Source organism: Sebastes umbrosus, chromosome 7, assembly GCF_015220745.1.
Source record: "Sebastes umbrosus isolate fSebUmb1 chromosome 7, fSebUmb1.pri, whole genome shotgun sequence".
NCBI classification, from domain to species: domain Eukaryota; kingdom Metazoa; phylum Chordata; class Actinopteri; order Perciformes; family Sebastidae; genus Sebastes; species Sebastes umbrosus.
The window spans coordinates 34,416,466-34,437,187 of NC_051275.1; the positions used below are offsets into that span (position 1 = coordinate 34,416,466).

The following is a 20,722-nucleotide window of genomic DNA, read 5'->3' on the forward strand; positions in this document are numbered from 1 at the left end:
CTCCTATAACTTCTCATCTGAGAGCCAGCCGCTCCATCTCACTGTCTCAGGTAACTTCATAGACAATCTGAGTCAAACAGGGAAATGTGACACTGACAACGCACGCAGGCTTTAAAGTATTATTCATCTGAATCAGATAAAACGTCATGAGGTGCCAACTGTTTACATGCATGAGACAGCAATGTCTTCATGTTGTTGTTCAACACTTCAGCCCCCTAGTGTTGTATTAACGTATTGCTCTGCTAGTTGTAAACTAGTTGAAACCGACTTCTTCTCAACATGCAGCTTTACAGGACTAGTTTGTTTAATTCAGATAAAAGTTCTGCAGATATGTGTGACAAAATCATCTCATATCTCAGGTCCACTTACAGACGTCTCTTTTTCTGTGATACTATAGTCTGATTGCTATCAGCCTAATTTGTACCCGTATTCCTGTATACTGGAAGACTTGTGCACAAATGCTGTTCCATGCAAACACCCAACCCGGACAGCATTTAAACAATTACAGATGTTATATTGTTCTGCATGTACCAGTAGTGTGTGAAATGAATATTAGTATAATAGCTTACAATGCTTTATTTAGCCCCTTTTATCCTCCCAAAACATTGTATTCAGTTTCACTATTCTGTGTTTCTCAGTGCAAAATGCATAAAATGAACTCTCTTAATTGAATAAATAAGTCGCCTTTCTCTTACGAGCCAATCATTATCTTCATTACAATAATATGAAGAGGAAAACATTCCTAAATAAAAATCCTCAGAAATCTTTCAAACTTTATGACACTCTTCATCTTCATCACTTTCAATGTAAAGCAATATTTAGACGTGGCATGAATGCAAACAAAGTTCATATAAAGACACAGATGAACACAAGAGTGTCGGCACCAATTTCAGTCAGGAAACGTGATAGTTAACAGATTGTGAAGACAAACAGACTGAAAAAACACTTGTTCACTGTAAGATTTAGATGATAGAGCAGTCCACTCTCAGCTCTACATGATGTACTGTCACATTTAGTGAACACTAAATTAAAGTAGATGCATTTCAGATTGTCAGTGTCAAAAAATAACAATTAAAGATATTTTTTAATGGCATCTGTGTTTGTTTCCATCCATCCATCCATCTTCAACCGCTTATCCGGGATCGGGTCGCGGGGGCAACAGCTCCTGCAGGGGACCCCAAACTTCCCTTTCCCGGGCCACATTAATCAGCTCTGACTGGGGGATCCCGAGGCGTTCCCAGGCCAGTGTGGAGATACAATCTCTCCACCTAGTCCTGGGTCTTCCCCGTGGTCTCCTCCCAGCTGGTCGTGCCTGGATCACCTCCCAAGGGAGGCGCCTAGGGGGCATCCGTACTAGATGCCCGAACCACCTCAACTGGCTCCTTTCGACGCAAAGAAGCAGCGGCTCTACTCCGAGTCCCTCACGGATGACTGAGCTTCTCACCCTATCTCTAAGGGAGACGCCAGCCACCCTCCTGAGGAAACCCATTTCGGCCGCTTGTACCCGCGATCTAGTTCTTTCGGTCATGACCCAGCCCTCATGACCATAGGTGAGAGTAGGAACGAAGATTGACCGGTGGATCGAGAGCTTTGCCTTCCGGCTCAGCTCTCTTTTCGTCACAACGGTGCGGTAAAGCGAATGCAATACCGCCCCTGCTGCTCCGATTCTCCGACCAATCTCACGTTCCATAGTCCCCTCACTCGTGAACAAGACCCCGAAGTACTTGAACTCCTTCACTTCGGGTAAGGACTCATTCTCTACCGGGAGTAGGCAATCCATCGGTTTCCTGCTGAGAACCATGGCCTCAGATTTAGAGGTACTGATCTTCATCCCGACCGCTTCACACTCGGCTGCGAACCGATCCAGTGAGTGCTGGAGGTCGCAGACCGATGATGCTAACAGGACCACATCATCTGCAAAAAGCAGCGATGAGATCCTCAACACACCGAACTGCAAACCCACCTCCCCCCGTCTGGGCCTGGCTCCGGACGTGGGCCCCGGGTTTCCTCCGGGCCAGGTAACTCCTCCTCTGCCTCGTTTTATGTTTGTTTATTCAACTAAAATTTCCATTTAACTCCTGACAGTTATTTTAGTGTTAATAATATGTTTAATAAAAACAGAATAAATATTGAGCATTACTTTTATGTAATGGTTTAAAGGGACTTAAGGCAGCTTTACCTTTAATTAAAATGATCTGATGTGATGATTTTGAATCTGTTTCAGCCTCTCTAACCGAGTTGATCATCAGACTTGTTGTCCTCCTGCTGGGTATGATGTTACTCATCACTGCCCTCTGCTTCAGCTCTAAGGTACTGCACATCCTTATTCAGAGGACGGTTGGGTTCAATTGAGAATTTAGCAGAATATATTTAGTTAGAATAGTCCAGTCAGATGTTGAAAAGGTGTAAATGCTTAATGTAATCTCTACACCTCCCATGTGTAACTACTAGAGTTTTGCACAAACCCGAAACGAGACCCAAACCCGACCCAGACCCACTCGGTACCGCTGAATTTTGGGCCTGAACCCAATCCTAGACAGAGGCTGCATTTAAATGTTTTATTCTTCAAAGACAAATTGCTTTGTGGTACACCACAAATATAGATTATTTTAATAAATATTTTATATATGTTATATGTTATTCCTATATTTCACTATTTCATGTCTTAGATTATCATTGTTTTACTTGTGTTATTTTCTTTTTATACATATTTAATGAGCATTGTGGGAGGGAGCCTGAGATCTAAGATTTTCATTGCTGTTGGGACTTGTCACTCAAAGCCATTGAACTCAGTTTCCCAGAATCCTTGAGCCCTGAACTCCACCCATGGACTCAACACAAGCACACAGCTAAGCACAGGACTGTTTAACTTTGCCATTGTACATGTATTGATGTGATTGATGTATTCACTGAGCTTTATTGTTGTGATATCATCTTAGTCAGGATTTCATGTAGCTGGTTTCAGCACAGTTGATGAATTAGTTATGCTTCATCCAAACACAGAGTCTCACATGTACACTAACAGCCTCTCTTACTCAGCGCATTATCCTACACATATTACCATCATGTATACTCTGAACTGGCTTTAAACAGAGCTAGCTTCAAAGTTCACGCTCACATGTTGCTTTGTTCTGATCTGATCTGAATTTGACATTAATTCTATTGATATTAACAATTAGCTTTAATATTTGCTAATAACCAGACCTGCTCCTACCTGCGTCCCCAACATAATGGTGCCCCGTGTGCGGCGTATTATCTTTGGCAAATATTCATATTTGTGCAATATTAATTTAGAGCAGACGTTTTAGTCAAAAGCAAACATTATACAGTAGATTCCACAAAAGTGTTGCAGTAGAAGTCCTGCTGTACTTACAAACAAGTGCATTGTGGTGATAATTGATTTATTCAAATGCAAACAAAGCAATTTGAGGGATTTGTGTTAGTTATTGATAACTACCACTTTAAATGTCATAGTGTTACTTTAAGAACTCTGGAGGACTTGTAAGAATACTGGACACAGAGGCACGTGTTTTTTTTTTCAGATTACCTGTCTCATGCACTACTGTCAGGATATAGTGACCGTTTTATAAAAATAACTTGTTTTAATCACATTTACTCCATTTCTACCCACTGCAGCTTTAAATGATGTTAAAAACATCACCAGGGTGCAAGATGTCAGTATATGATTATCACTTGCAGCTTCGTGTCAGCAAAGGCTGGCACTGATGTTAAGAGAGAAACCACATGATGAAGAGATTAAAAGATGAAGAGGAAACTGCAAATCTAACCAAAGAGCAGAGCTGATAAGTCGTAACTCTTAAGACATGCTACTATAACTGATAAAAATAATTCTGATTGCTGACGCACGCTTACACACTCTGTTGCTTTGTTTAGTTTAGTTATTCAGTTAGATTAATATTGTGTGTTTCACCTTTATTAACTTGTAAATAAATGCTTGTGGCATATACACACTGGCCTGTTCAATGTTGCATCAGAGTGGATACTGCCAGCCTCTGCTGTGACAAGGACTAAATCCTTCAACTTTTACTAGCCATTGATATTGGTTATAGTTATTAATCTAATTATTAATCGGAGTTCCCAATTGATAGTTTAGTATACTTTATGAGACTATTTTATGAGACTACATTAGCATTTTCTCTTTGTTACAAAAAGTGGTGCCCCGAGGTGATTTAATGTAAATTAAATCAAATTATTCAATATAATCAATAATTACTTTGATAATTACTTATGACTTCTGATAGCTATATTAAATGCCTTTTTGAGCACCAACATGATTGTGGTGCCCCGTTATTATTTATATATATATATATATATATATATATATATATATATATATATATTTATAGGTGATTTTATAAATATTAATGTCATTCATTTTAATATTTTTGGCATCACTGGGCAAAAATTCCATAATGACCTTTCATCATTTTGTAATTCAGGTGTTCTGAGAGATAACTAGACTTCTGCACCTCCTCATAGCTCTGTTTTCAGGATTTAGAAAATCTATCCCGTGACGGGAGACTTTGACCAATCACAGGTCATTTCAGAGAGAGAGAGCGTTCCTATTGGCTGTGCTCTGGCTGGTGGGCGATGCTTGGTATTCCCTCAACTGATCTCAACATGGCTGCCGGGTCACAAACTTTCTCATTTTACAGCTAAACAGTACACTACAAGATGTTTCTGAAAACATCTGAGGAGAGAAATAGACATTACAGTAACAGATTATTGATTCATATTTTATCAGCGCTGCCTAGTTTGACCGTTTGGTCGGAGTTGGCGAGTGATTGACAGCTGCTCAGAGTCGGCAGACTCCAGATCAGCTCTGATCGGCTGTTTTCCTCCGGCCTGTGAAATCTTGCAGATGCCGTTAGGAGCACCGGAGGACACAGAGACACGTGTGTTTTTTTTCAGATTACCTGTCTCATTCACTACTGTCAGGATATAGTGACCGTTTTATAAAAATAACTTGTTTTAATCACATTTGCTCCATTTCTACCCACTGCAGCTTTAAATGATGTTAAAAACATCACCAGGGTGCAAGATGTCAGTATATGATTATCACTTGCAGCTTCCTGTCAGCAAAGCGTGGGCACTGACGTTAAGAGAGACACCACATGATGAAGAGATTAAAAGATGAAGAGGAAACTGCACATCTAACCAAAGAGCAGAGCTGATAAGTCGTAACTCTTAAGTTTCAAAAGCTTCAGTTTGAGTTCAGGACGACCCTTCACACTCTGAAGATGAAGCTTGACCATGTAGTCAATGTAACCTAGTCAAACTGTCAGAATTTGATGTTAATTCAAGAGCTCCTTTAATTAATTAAGATAAAAAACTCAATAATGTTGAACTCAGTAAGAGCCAGACATGCTACTATAACTGATACAAATAAATTCTGATTGCTGACGCACGCTTACACACTCTTGTTGCTTTGTTTAGTTTAGTTATTCAGTTAGATTAATATTGTGTGTTTCACCTTTATTAACTTGTAAATAAATGCTTGTGGCATAAACACGCTGGCCTGTTCAATGTTGCATCAGAGTGGATACTGCCAACCTCTGCTGTGACAAGGACTAAATCCTTCAACCTTTACTAGCCATTGATATTGGTTATAGTTATTAATCTAATTATTAATCAGAGTTCCCAATTGATAGTTTAGTATACTTTATGAGACTATTTTATGAGACTAAATTAGCATTTTCTCTTTGTTACAAAAAGTGGTGCTCCGAGGAGATTTAATGTAAATTAATAACTAATGACTTGTGATAGCTATATTAAATGCCTTTTTGAGCTACTGCACCAACATGATTGTTGTGCCCCTTTATTATTTATATAGCTAATTTTATTAATATTAATTTAAATTATTTTAATATTTATCTTTGATATTTGCTAATAACCAGACCTGCTCTCCGAGTCAGGTTTCTTTTCCTAGTTCCCACTGTTGTTAGTTACCTTGTGTCTTTTCTACTTTTTCTTTTCTTAAAGCTGACTCGGTTTAAACTGCTCAGAATTCCAATGTACTGAGGTACAAATGGCAAAAACACCCTCTTGAATCTGGAATTAATGCTCTGGACATCGTATTTAGCACCTTTAAGTTATTATTTGAATATTTTCCCCTTCAGGCTTCCTAAATGGTAGAAACACATCACACTTTTGCTGGAACACAGTCCAGTTCCAGTTAATAAATGTAACTGTGGTACCTGACATTTACTGATGTTAAAAATAGCACCAGGTTGCAAGATGCCAGTATATGATTATCACTGGCAGCTTCCTGTTAGCGAATCTACTGACGCTGACGTTAAGAGAAAAACCACATGATGAAGAGATTAAAAGATGAAGAGGAAACTACACATCTAACCACAGAGCAGAGCTAATAAGTCTTAACTCTTAAAAGGCTTCAGTTTGAGTTCAGGACGACCCTTCACACTCTGAAGATGAAGCTTGACCATGTATTCAATGAAGCTTGTTGAGGCCGACGTTCTTCACTTATTCAAAATCAAAAAAGAGATAAAAGAATAAGGTTAAATGTGATAATTCAGCACAGTTATTATATTTACATATATGTTTCCCATGATCACCATAGCAACCTACAGTATCACTGAAGAAATAGAATTACTGCAACAGGAAGCATTATTTTCAAAATAAAGAGCCTGGAAATTGTCTGTATGCAAGTACAAATATATATTTTAAGTGCTTTTAAATACAGTATGTTTCTGATATGAATGTGTAAGGGGGAAGTGATAATAATAATACTATTAATAATAAAACATTGCAATGAACTTTTAAATAACTGAGTGTTATCTGACGTTTTGTCTGTGAACAGGTTGTACCTCATGGATCATGTTTCAAACTGGAAGCAAGATTAAACCTATTTTATTGCCTTTGTTTCAGGAAACTTTCTGCCAAATGCCATGTGTCTTCTTGAGTATTAATATTAAGTTTTATTTGAATTTATATATTTCACCAAATAGATCTATAGTCTCAAAATAAGGTACTGCAGGCCGTGAGAGGCAACAGCCTAAACTACAGCGTTGTGATGACCTGATAGAGGTGAACAGGAAATATGTATCTCTCAGGGGGCTGGACCTGACTCTTGGTCTGATAAAGAGACAGAGACAGCAGATGAAGAAGACACAGTGACAGGCACATGGAGTGGACATGGATCACAGAGTGCTGATTGTGCTGCTCTGGACCTCAGGTAGGACTCTGATTTAATGATGGACGTTTGAAACTCTTAATAAGTGAGGCAGAGAGCTGAGAGAAGCTGTGTGCTTTCAGGATGTTTCTATACTTGGTTAGAGGCAGAGACCAAATAGCATGTGTTCACTCAGGTCTGAAACTCACGTTGTCTCTGATCCAGCGTGCTGGGTGTGGTGGTACTGATGTCTCTGAGTGGGTCATATTCTGAAGAACCTCTGGACAGGATGCACAGACCGACGGTCCCTATAATATTAATATTACAGGAGAAACATACTGTATTATAATCAGATCTAGAATCAGAACACAATGTACATTACTATATGATATGATCAATTAAAACTAGATAAAGATTTATTAAATCAAAAGGTATAAATACAATACAGATGACAGAGACATCAGTTAACAGGACAATTTTTGTTCAATATTAGGCTATTATAATATTAATATTCATATTATTACATATTATATCAAATGGTGTTATGTAGTAGTAAAATAAATGCAAACATAAATAAATTTACTTAAAAATGAAAAAAAAAAAATAACTACAAAATAATTAGAACAGACGAGTGAATAAATAAGGGACTTAATACAAAAACAAATAAAGAAGCAAATTTAAACAAATATCGATTTATGTCACATTTTATCAATTCATTAATGGCTAAATTTATTTTGTGATTATTTTTACTATTATTTATTGATTGATTTGAGTGAACAAAAAAAATTATATTAATGTATTAATAGTGTCCCTTTTATTTATTTTTCTTGCATTCATTTATTTATGCATTTGCATGTATGTATTTATTATAATTATTTCATATTATATAAAAGGGTGTAAAGTAGCTCTTAAATTCACTATAAAATCAGTAAACCCTTCCACTTATATTCTCAGTCCCTGTATATTTGATATTATAGGAATATTGGGGCGTGAAACTAAACGGAGTTAAAAACTGAAAAGTAAAAAACAGGCTTAATAAGAGATTAAACTTATATAGCGCTTTTAAAGATCTCAAAGACGCTTCACACTTTCGGGGGGAAACGGTGTGAGACAAACAGGAGACGAACGACAAACACAGGCGACATACAGAGGCCCACTCTCATACATACACACGGACAAATGGGTAAGGGGAGGCGGGCTACAAGTAAGCAGAGGACAGAAGATGGGTCTTGAGGCGGGACTGGAAGAAGCTGAGGGAATCGGAGTCTCTGCTGAGTTTTGGGAGGGAGTTCCAAAGCTCGGGAGCTGCCCTGGAGAATGCTCTGCTTAGTTTCTGGTGTTTTATTCATGACGTCCTCAGAATCAGCAGCTGTCAGTTCTTTCTCTGCACAGAGTGTTTGTTTCTATCTCTTACCTCCTAGAGTAGATGTTTAGGACGCCGCAGGCTCATGAAGCCAGCAGAACGGCCACATCGCAGTCAAATGCATCAGCAGCGCCAAACGCTTCATTTTATAATAGCTTTCATTTATTTGTTCATTTATTTGTTTGAATTTCTTTTAAAATGTATGTATTTGAATGCTCTGACCCCATGACTAATGTTGAGTGACAGCCCCATTATTTGCATAATGAGGCAGAAATGCATAAAGACATTTAAAAAGAAATGTGTAAAGAAAAGAATACAGAAATAAATAAGTTGGGGAAATAAATAAGGGGTGAAATGCAAAGGTGAAATCATGCATAAATAAATAAATAAATGCATAGATACATAAATAGATAGACATTTAAATATAAATATAAATGTGTATAGAAATAAATGCAAAAATAAAGAAATAAATGTAAAATTTAATAAAATGTAAATATAAAAACATAAATAAATAAAAGGGAAAATAAAACAGCACAGGAAATAAGTAAGAGAATTATTGCAAATATAAATAAATAAAAAAGCAAATTAAAACAGAAATATCAATTTATGTCACATTTTTATCAGTTAATCAATGGCTACATTTATTTATAATATTATTTTTCCTACATTTATTGACATATTTACTTGTCATGTCATGAGGTCAAAATATACAAATACATACATTTAGAAATAAATATAAAATAAATGAAAAATAAATATAAAATAAATGAAAAATAAATATAAAATAAATGAAAAATCAATAAATAAAAAATCAGTGCAAAAATAAATAAACAAGAAATAAACGCAAAAATAAATAAAGACATTCAAAATTAATAAAAAATAAATGCATAAATAAATACAACAGAAGAGTAAATAAATAATCTAGAATCAGAACAGAATGTATTTTACTATATGATATGATCTATTAAAACTAAGATAAAGATTTATTAAATCATACATTAAAATACAATACAGATGAGAGAAACTTCAATTAATAGGAATATTTTTTAATTATTCTCGTTCTTCTTCTTCTTATTATATCATATTATATAAAGGGTGTAAAGCAGGCTGTTTAAATTCACTATAAAATCAATAAACTCTACTATTTATATTCTCAGTCCCTGTATGGATATTATTTGATATTATAGGAATATTGGGGCTTGAAATGATAAATCAGGATGAGCCAACACACGGCTCGGCGTTGGGGAGGAGGGTGAGAACGAGGGTGCTGCAATTGATCAATACAATGTTCACCTACTGTTTGTAAAATAATCAGTGAACCGTTCATCATACTTCTTTTATTTTAATTTGTGAACAAACATAATTAATGAAACATTATTTAAAAGTTTTCTGAATCTGCTCTTTTGATTTACAGAATATGATTTTACAGGGCAAATATTTCCAGAAGAATTAAATGTTCAGATGAAGGCTTTGAAATGTGTAAATAATAAAATAATAATTTAACTAGAACAAGTTTTCTCTTTAAGCTTTTTGGGCGTTATCATGATGGTCAAACATTATGTTAAATTACATAGTTTTAGATCAAAAGCCTTCATTGTTTTCTTAATTCTTAATCTCCATTAACAGAAAACATTGTGGACTTCACTAATGTCTAAACCATGGCTACGTCCCTGTATGGAATAGTTATGGCTCGGTTACACATTGTTTTCACTAACTTTCAGCTTACTATGACCTTAATCAGAACTGAATGCCAATCACAATGTCACTGTGCTGTGTGGACATATTTATGTACCCAGAACTTTGGTATAAACACAGACACACACAAACAATAGTCTGGTATCACCCTCTGGTGGCTACAGCTAGAAATACAAGGAGGCCAAGATGTCTGTTTACTTGCTGTTAACAAAGTAAAAGCCCCAAACAATTACACAGTAATTCATTATTGTTGTTAACAACAACATATTTCACTATTTGTTACAGTATTAGTACTATTTTACTTTAAAATTCAATAAACAAATTAAACCGTAAAGCATTTATTTTCTTTTGACCCTGTTAAGATCTTCTGAAATATTTGAGAATCTGAAATCAAATAAAATATATTTGATTATAATTATATAAGAATATATCTATTAATAAACAGTTGTTTAGGGGAATAAAGGTGGAACTCTCATTTAATTTAACTATATTATTAGTTACAGGTAATTTACAGAATAGCTGGCTGAACAACTGTTGTGTTTGATTTAAGTCTATACACTATATGTATGTATATATACACACACACACACATATATATATATATATATACATATATACAGTTCATATATATATGTATAAGTATAAATATTAAGGTACACACACATACACACACACACACACTAGTCTAATTAATTAATTAATTAATTAATTTGTTTCACAGATTATCTGTCTCTCCACTGTCAGGATATAATGACAATTTTTTATCATATTTGCTCAAAGTTCCTGACTGCAGCTTTTCAGGAGTAACATTAAGAAGTAATCCACTCTAAATGATTCTCCAATTGAAGAGATTGGGGACAAAATCCACAGAGCTCCAATGCAACCTGACCTGATCCTGATAGGACCCTGCAGGGAAGCCCAACAAAACTACATTTGGCAAATCTGTGACAAATATTTAGAAATGTGTGACGGGATGCTTCTACTGCAACCTTTCTGCCTGACCTGTCCAGAGCAGGACAACTCATTATCACCCTTTGCATTATCTCTTTTAGGATTCTCCCCAGGTCTCCAGACAGAAGAACATGATGCTTTCAAAGGTAAACAGAATACAAATATACAAAAGAAGAATTACACAAGAGATTATTTTACTAATTACTCTCTTACCTGTGTTCAGTGATTGATGATATCCGGTTGGTGGGAGGATCCAGCCGCTGTTCTGGTGATCTAGAGGTGAAGCACCAGGGAGATTGGAGAGGAGTGAGTGACCGTTACTGGGACCTGAAGTCAGCAGACAGAGTTTGTAGACGTTTCGACTGTGGTTCTGTGGTTCGGACTTCCTCAACAACACGTCTATTTCAATCTACATTGATGATCCCACCTTCCTGTCTTAAGTCTGAATCTAGACTGAAGAAATGTTTAGAAGAATGGTCTCCAAATCAAAGTTTCCTTACCATTTTGAAGATCATCTGCTCAGGTAACAACATCAGTATCCACAACACAAAAACACAAATCCAAAGAAAGCTCATCAGTGGGCTTGTTGCTGGAGGCTCATGGCTCCAAACCTTCCATACTGATATTCCTCTTACAGCAGCCACCAGTAGGGGACTGTCACTGAACTGACCTTCTTCCACTAGTGGAGCTGGGTGGGACACCATGACTCTTACAAATGGTGCACACTTTTGGACAGTCTCTCAGTCCTCCAAGGCATTCCTGGTGTTGCACCTGGTTGTGCACACAAAACAATGTCTGATCTAGTGTGTGTGTGTGTGTGTGTGTATGTGTGTGTACCTCAAACCTCTGTTGAGGTAAACTAAGACTATCTTTAGAGTTGACAGAACAGGGGTCAATGGGTAAGAGGACAAAGTCTCAAAAACTGGGAAAGGAAATGTCAAATGCAGGAAAAGGAACAGTACTCAGAAACATGTACTGACAAACAAGGACTGAATGATCCTTAATGAACCAACACCTCTCATAATCTCAACAAAACTATCCTCACCAAATGGGCATACACAGTAGGACTACTGCATTGATTGTAATGTGTCAGTGTATTCTTTGCTATGCCCTCTCTAACTATGAAGCAGGGACTCTCTGTCTGTCTGTGTTATTTGTATATCTCGAGAACAACTCATCTGATCTACTTCACACTTGGTGGTTGTATTGCTGGGGACCCAAAGGAGTGCTTTTTCAAATTTGGTGCAATTTGGACATCAATTTTAATAAACAAACACACAGGCTTCAGGGCTCTGCAGATTGAGACGAGCATGCAGCTGAATCTGCAACGCAGCCAGTAACAATTCTCTGTCAGGTAAATGCAGTACTACAATGTTTTCCTCTGAAGTAGAAGTACACAGTAAGTACTATACAGTTGAGATATGTTTTAAGTGTTTTGGGGTCTTTTGTAAGATACTTTGGGGTATAATCAGTTAGAATATTAACATAATTCAGTATTGTTCATACAGAAACATCATAATAAATCTATATCTGTTAGAGGGTCAAGTCAGCCGCTGGTGTTTTTTCCCGTGAACCAGAGTGTATTTCACTAATGTTTCTGAGTCGCCATAACTTGGGTGTGTGACGCAACTATGTGATGGCAGGTGTTTTACTCAGGACCCAAAGAAGCTCAGAGTCGAGTGTGAAGTTTGGATGAGCGGTTCTCGAGAAAGCTGCAAGCAGCAACACCACAGACCAAACATTCAGCCCGTTCTAAAGGACATGTTTTGAACGGGCGCTGCACTAGTACTTCATCTCTCTGTCTGCATGTTTCTCTTTCTCTCTCTTCTTCTCCAGACTCTGTCAGGCTGGTGAATGGGAAGAGTCTGTGTTCAGGCAGACTAGAGGTGAAGTCCAACCAGTCCAACCAGTCGTGGTCCTCAGTGTGTGAAGATGACTTTGACCTGCAGGATGCTGAGGTGGTCTGTAGGGAGCTTAGCTGTGGGGCTCCTTCAGTCCTCCAGGGGGCGCTCTATGGAGACGTGGAGGCTCCAGTGTGGACCAAAGAGTTCCAGTGTGGAGGCCATGAGTCTGCTCTCCTGGACTGTGACAGCTCAGACTCAGATAGAAACACCTGCTCACCTGGCAAAGCTGTTGGACTCACCTGTTCAGGTAGAAGAGGAGCTGTAGCTTTGATTTGATTTGATTTGAGTTTCTATTTTAATAAATGTGACTTCATCTGTTTTCACCAATTACTCCTGTCTGCTCAGAGCTCCATAATGTCCGGCTGGTGGGAGGATCCAGTCGCTGTACTGGTGAACTGGAGATGAAACAACGGGGATACTGGAGACCAGTGGATGACAGAGAGTCTGACTGGAATCTAAAGACAGCAGATGAAGTGTGTAGAAAACTGGACTGTGGCTCTGCTGTTTCAACAGGGTGGAGAGAGAGTGACCTTGACAAACGTATATGGTGGATTAGATCAACTTGTCTTCAGTCCAAGTCTGCAGTTAGGGAGTGTATATTGACACACTCTGACACTTCCCGTTCCAACCTGGAGATCAACTGTTCAGGTAACAGCAGCAAATCCATCAGCTATAACTGTAATCTCTACAGTCTTTTCACTTACATTTACATTTCACGGATGTTTTCGTCCAAAGCAACGTACAAACAAGGTATCATCCAAGCCACAGTAGATCAAGGAGAAGTCATCAAGAAGAAGTGCTCCGTTTGACTTTCCACCTGACACAAGTGTCACGTTGTTGTAGGAGCATGCAGCAAGGCAGAAGTGCATAAGAAATGAAAAGGCAGCATTGAGTTAGAGATCTTATTCAGCCATCAAGGGAGAACACAGCAGAACAGTCTGGATTGAGGTTGTCTGCCTTGCAGTGCCGGTGGGACTAGTTGTTGTTCACTGGCTGATTGTAGAGAATGAGAAGGTCAAAAACCTGAATAAGAGAGTTCATGTTGTAATTATCTCTGTCGCTGTCTTTCTTCAGAATCCGTCAGGCTGGTGAATGGGAAGAGTCTGTGTTCAGGCAGACTGGAGGTGAAGTCCAACCAGTCCAACCAGTCGTGGTCCTCAGTGTGTGAAGATGACTTTGACCTGCAGGATGCTGAGGTGGTCTGTAGGGAGCTTGGCTGTGGGGCTCCTTCAGTCCTCCAGGGGGCGCTCTATGGAGACGTGGAGGCTCCAGTGTGGACCAAAGAGTTCCAGTGTGGAGGCCATGAGTCTGCTCTCCTGGACTGTGACAGCTCAGACTCAGATAGAAACACCTGCTCACCTGGCAAAGCTGTTGGACTCACCTGCTCAGGTAGAATCTCTATTCTAATGCAAGTTACTTTACTTCTTTTACTAATTACTCTCTCGTCTCTGTTCAGAGCCTGATGACGTCCGGTTGGTTGGAGGAGCCAGTCGTTGTGTCGGTACGCTAGAGATGAAACACAAGGGAGAATGGAGACCAGTGGCTGATGACTTCTTCTATAAGTGGGACCTGATGTCTGCAGCTGTTGTGTGCAAACAGCTGGACTGTGGTTCTGTTCTTTCAACAGGAAGAAGAGATGATTCGTACCAACGACATGCATGGATGATCAGTTCTTCCTGTGGTCAGTCTGAGTCTTCAATCAGGGAATGTGTATCAATACGGCCTGGTTATCCCTTTGACGTTCTGAAGGTCACCTGCTCAGGTAACACTATAAATGGCAATAACTTTAACAGGAATCCTTATAATCTCTTTCCTGTCTGTTCATTGGACTAGTAAAGAAATAGCTGTCATTTTGAGGAAAGAGAAAATTAGGTAATCTTTTATTTCCAAGCATATGTTGTCACGGCAGTACTGGTGAAAGGATTTGTTGTCGTGAGTTGAGGCCTGAACCAACACGGAAACAGTCCTGTTTTAAACAATGCAGGGAGCTGGGTTGGTGAGGTGTGTAGCTTCAGGCACTGATGAGACATGAAATACAATCTAAGAAGTCCCATTTTGTTGTGATGATCACAGGGAACACAGTAGTAATTCGGTGTTGATGTTACGGGGTAATCCAACGGGAATGAACTCTAGTACATATTTGATTGGACCCTGCAGTGTTTTGCCGGCAAAGATAGAGTCAGGTTCTACTTTTTTGCCGGATGACCCTGCAGTTTTTTTTTTGCCGAAATCCTCTGTGTTGGCACCCTGGCTGCACCACCGGACTGGCCTCATTCTAATGAATGAGGAAGCTGTGTTTTGTTCAGGCAGAGATAAAACTAAATAACTTAATAAAATAACATGACGCCGTGGGTTGGTTTTCATCCCCAATGTTTTGAGTCATCAGCCGCCACTGGTTGGCACTTATTATTTTATACATTGATTTAAAACTTTACTGATGTACTTCAGTGATTTTGTGCTGTTGAGAGCCTGGTTAGAGGTTTCTCTGACTTTCTTATTTCTCTCTTCTCCAGACTCTATCAGGCTGGTGAATGGGAAGAGTCTGTGTTCAGGCAGACTGGAGGTGAAGTCTCACCAGTCCAGCCAGTCGTGGTCCTCAGCGTGTGAAGATGACTTTGACCTGCAGGATGCTGAGGTGGTCTGTAGGGAGCTTGGCTGTGGGGCTCCTTCAGTCCTCCAGGGGGCGCTCTATGGAGACGTGGAGGCTCCAGTGTGGACCAAAGAGTTCCAGTGTGGAGGCCATGAGTCTGCTCTCCTGGACTGTGACAGCTCAGACTCAGATAGAAACACCTGCTCACCTGGCAAAGCTGTTGGACTCACCTGCTCAGGTAGAAGAGGAGCTGTAGCTTTGGTTTTATTAATGCAAATGACTTTATTTATTTTATTAATTATTCTCCTGTCTCTGTTCAGAGCCTGATGATATCAGGTTGTTAGGAGGATCCAGTCGCTGTGATGGTACGCCAGAGATGAAACAACATGGAGAGTGGAGACCAATGGTTGACTGGGACTCTGAATGGGACCTGAAGGTAGCAGCTGCAGCGTGTAATCGACTGGACTGTGGTTCTGCTGTTTCAACAAACATAAACACCAATTCTTCATGGACGGATCTGTGGGGGATCCGGCCTTCTTGTGTTGAGTCTCATTTGATGCTACGGGAGTGTTTAAGGATATCTAGTTACTCTGGAAGATTCAACAGCCTGGAGGTGATCTGCTCAGGTAACCCTGAACAGTGACAGTCACATCCTTAACTTTTTCAACGAGCAGTTGCTCACTAAGTCCTCCATATTAAATATGAATCCAAGAATCCTCCATTTCCCATGGCTCCTGCTAATAAACAAATCCTGTCATCTTACTGGGCTCAGTTTTCATCACTTTGACAAAACAAATAAAGATGATTCATGTTTCATCTTCCACTGTGTTAACAGATATCCTGACTCAGCCAAACATCTCCTTCGCTACCTTCATTGACGGGGTTTCTGAGGCCAATCAGCAGGGGCTTCAGGTGCTCATGGGCTCCAGCTTCACCATCAGCTGCTCCATCCTGCCACAGTACCCAGGAGGCTCCTTCCAGCTTATTCTGACCACCTCAGCTACATCACAGAACCACACCCTGCCAGCTGTCAATCACTCTGCCCACTTCCTGTTCTCTGCTGCAGAGCCCGCCCAGCGAGGGGAGTACCGCTGTGTTTATCACCTCTATGTTTTCTCCTATAACTTCTCATCTGAGAGCCAGCCGCTCCATCTCACTGTCTCAGGTAACTTCATAGACAATCTGAGTCAAACAGGGAAATGTGACACTGACAACGCACGCAGGCTTTAAAGTATTATTCATCTGAATCAGATAAAACGTCATGAGGTGCCAACTGTTTACATGCATGAGACAGCAATGTCTTCATGTTTATTGCTGCTGTTCAGAATAATTAATTTAGTTCATTACATTTTATTATGTGTTTATTTGACCACCTGACAATCTGAATCAGACAGTTTATACAATTATTTGACTGCATGAAAACACATTTAGTGTTAATGAGATAAAGAAAAGTCACTTCCATCCAGAAAAGCTGCAGTCTGCAGATTTGTGATTTTTGTTCATGACTATAGAGTGGATCAGTTTACCCAGGACTCTTTAAATACCATGCACACAGTAGAAGACAGAGGATAAGAAGTGCAGCTTTGTGAGGAATTCAACCACTAAAAGTCAGAAAAAACAAGTTTGATAGCATTAAAGCTTTATTATTAGCTTGTTGAACGAGCCACCAAACAAACATCCACGGGGGGAAAGTGCTCTGCTAACTCCAGTTTGCAGGCTAGATGACTAATCAGCTGCTCAGCTGCAGCACATTAAACAGCATGTTAACATACCTGCAGATATCTCTTTGCTCACTTTAGATGCTGGTGTGATCCTTTACTCTTACTGGCTTGTGAGCTACAGCACAAGTTGATGTTTGTCTCTGGTTCTCCTGCCGGAGCTCAGCCTGCCAGCTGCTGTCAATCAAACACTGACACGCCCCTCCAGGTGCTGAGAGGAAGTATGCACAGGGTGTGATCCACACACTGCAAACACTGCAGCAATAAGTCAGAATACAACCACAAAGACAATGAGGACTTGTGATTTGTGGACATGTGTCCTCTCAGTTGAAAGGAACAATCATACATTTAAAAAAATACAAGATGTAAAAGCTGAAAATAGTTTGAATGAAGCAACTTTAGCTTCAGAGGAAAGTGCTGCACACATGTTCCTGTATGAACTGATGTAATCATGATTGTGAATCTGTTCCAGCCTCTGTAACAGATCTGACCATCAGACTGGTTGTCCTCCTGGTGCTGATGGTGCTGATGGTGGGGTCCAATGCTGCCGTGTATTGCTACTGCAAGGTACTTTACACATCAATGTTAGGACTGTAGGGATGTAATATCCAACATTCAGTGTTTGGTGTACTTTGGGATCACAGCTTGGTATGTGTTTGGTACTGAGGGGAAAACAAAAGCTACATGCTACGTATCAAACTCAACACTTCCTACACTATTCTGTGACTTGAAGACATTTTCTGTCATGTCTCTCTAGGCCCCCAGAGGACAGAAACCAAGACGAGAGGACAACATGGAGCTGGATCACCTCGGTGGTGCTGGTGACTTGCTGGGTGAAGAGGCAGGAGCCCAGGGGACAGAGTAGGATCATCCAGATGGACGGCTCAGCTCTCACACAACAGTCACATCAGAGCAGCGTTCTGTAATTGATTCTAAACATGATGCAGTGAGGACAATGGGACATTTTGTTGTATTATATATAATCTGCTGAGTGAACTGTTGCAGCATCATATAATCTGCAGAGCCAGGCAAAGAAAAACTGTGTTCCTCATCCTCTATAAGAGTGATGAATACTACAGTTAAGAGACGAGGGCTAGGGTAAAGTGTTAGCATGCCTTATTCATGATTAACAAGTACTGTCACAGTACATAAAGTGGTGTTTTTCATTATTATATTCTTTGCATGATGAAAACAAGATGACGTTCTATCAGTTAAGAAAGCTAATGATAAGTATATTGTTGTTAATGTTTTGAAGGAAGCTCATTACATTAACCATGAGGAATACTTTGATGCTTCTGTCTGTGGTTTCTGTCTTTTGCTTAAAATAACTGTCAGATATAATTTTAATACTACTGAGTTTTCAGAGAAATCTATGAAGAATTTAAGAGCTAAAATAATCAACTTAATGTGTAAATAGTTAGGAGTCGATGGCTTTGAAGCCACTAAAACCAAATTACAAACATAATGTGTTGTTAATGTTTCTGAACTGTTAAATAATGAGCTTTTTAAAATGCATCACAATAAATGAAGCTTGCATCGACTGAGTGGAACTAGATTGATTCTTTTCTCTTCGGCCACCTCTTGGTTACTGAAAGTCTGCTGACAAGAAAATCACTCATTGTTGGCAGGACGTTGTAATATATAACAATTACAATATGATGCATTATTATTAATTACTCAACTTTTCAACATTATTTTAGAATTGTCGGCCGAGTTTTTGACTGCAATGATCATGAAATAATTATGCCCACTGTTTTGTAGTGGTCACAGTTAGAGACTACAAATCATATATATATATATATATGTATATATATATATATATACAATGTAGGCCTATTATTATCATCATATAGAGAAAGAAAAAAAGGTCTCCAATATTCAATAAATGAAGTGGGAGGATAGGGAAAATGTTTATCTATTTTTATCTGTTATAATAAATAATAATTATCATTTATCATATGTATTGAATTGGCAGTTGACACTAGTGCAACACCACATCAAGTACATCCTAACAGTGTTGTTTTTAATCAGCATAATCATTATTATTATCAAGATGCATCAATCATTTTTTATTGTGACTTTTACAATTACCATCAGTAAAAAATGTGAAAAAAAAAGAAGTTGTTTTTAAAAGTGTTTTCTGGTCTGGAGATCATGTCTGACTTGATATTTGTATTTGTTAAATAAAAAATAAAAAATTCAAATAAATAATCCTGAAATAATCATGGTTCTGTAGTGGTCACAGTTAGAGGCCTATTAGGAAAAGAGGTTCTCATGTTATATCCATGCAGTTTAATATTAAATAAATAAAGTGGGGGGATAAGAAAACATGTATTTTATTCATAATGTTTATGCATGCATTATCTATTTTAATGTATTATTATTATTATTATTATTATTATAAGTGTGCCCTTTGAAGTGGCCCGTCTTCCCAGGACAACACCTCCAACAGCAGATCCTGTATGAGAGCTGAGACCAGGACCATAAAACCTGAGACCTCAACTTATCTCAATGTACCAATCTTTCATTTGGATTAAATTAGTGCGGTAGTATTTGACATTGAAGATAATAAATGATAACATCTATGTTATTAATATTTTCTGATGCACAGCAGGCCTTTATTTCTAATTACAGTCAATTATGTAACAATATAATCTAAACTCAAAGGTCCACCTGCTAGCTCTATCGGTCAACAAGCACAAAGATGAAGACCTTGAGATGTGGTAGAAAGCTCCAAAAGCTGAAAGTAATTTAAGATTATATTATTTTATTATTATATCATCATATTGTTATGTAATATTATATTAGGTTAAAATGAAGGTCAAGAATAAACTCCCATGCACAAACACAAAATGTACATTTTTTAAATCAGACTTTTCCATTATGAATATTATACGTTACCGACTGCTGCTACTTAAAGGTGCTGTATGTAACTTTCAGAGAATCCCTGTTATTAATAACACCAGTGGCTGTAAATATGGGAAAACTTAACTAAAAAGCATCTATTTGTAAAGAGGCTAAAAACATGAAAAAAACATTCGGAAATAGGTGAAAAATATCCGAAACATGTTGAGAAATTAGCGAGAAATATATATATATAAAAAAGGAAAATTATTAGTAAAATATGTGAAAAAAATAGTTAAAAAAATATTCAAATATCCCATAGGCCTATATGAATATAAAAAATATCCCAAAAATGACAGTAAAAGATGTGAAAACTAAACAAATGACTCTATCGGTCAACAAGCACAAAGATGAATTATTTAATTTAGTGCCCAATCTGATGCCCATCTCTGCACCTTTTGTTAAAAATAAGGGATTTGGACTGGAATCCAGTCACCTCTGATA

The 20,722-nt window shown here is 38.3% G+C and overlaps 1 protein-coding gene across 1 annotated transcript; it reads left to right on the plus strand.

Moving 5' to 3' along the window:
• The first annotated feature begins 7,147 nt into the window (after positions 1 to 7,147).
• On the plus strand, positions 7,148 to 18,915 carry LOC119490962 (scavenger receptor cysteine-rich type 1 protein M160-like). Its single transcript, XM_037774515.1, has 12 exons — positions 7,148 to 7,216; positions 11,264 to 11,308; positions 11,386 to 11,685; positions 12,999 to 13,313; positions 13,412 to 13,714; positions 14,141 to 14,455; positions 14,523 to 14,828; positions 15,580 to 15,894; positions 15,977 to 16,282; positions 16,492 to 16,821; positions 17,847 to 17,941; positions 18,132 to 18,915. Exons 1-12 carry the CDS (start codon positions 7,177 to 7,179, stop codon positions 18,237 to 18,239), a joined length of 2,778 nt encoding a protein of 925 aa, XP_037630443.1. The 5' UTR covers positions 7,148 to 7,176; the 3' UTR covers positions 18,240 to 18,915.
• Positions 18,916 to 20,722: the final 1,807 nt, after the last annotated feature.

Excerpts from the sequence above, each read along its gene's own strand:
- LOC119490962 (XM_037774515.1), top strand. The coding sequence starts at position 7,177 with ATGGATCACAGAGTGCTGATTGTGCTGCTCTGGACCTCAG. Across the intron at positions 15,895-15,976 it reads TGTTGGACTCACCTGCTCAG|AGCCTGATGATATCAGGTTG; the intron begins GTAGAAGAGGAG and ends GTCTCTGTTCAG. Across the intron at positions 17,942-18,131 it reads CCGTGTATTGCTACTGCAAG|GCCCCCAGAGGACAGAAACC; the intron begins GTACTTTACACA and ends ATGTCTCTCTAG.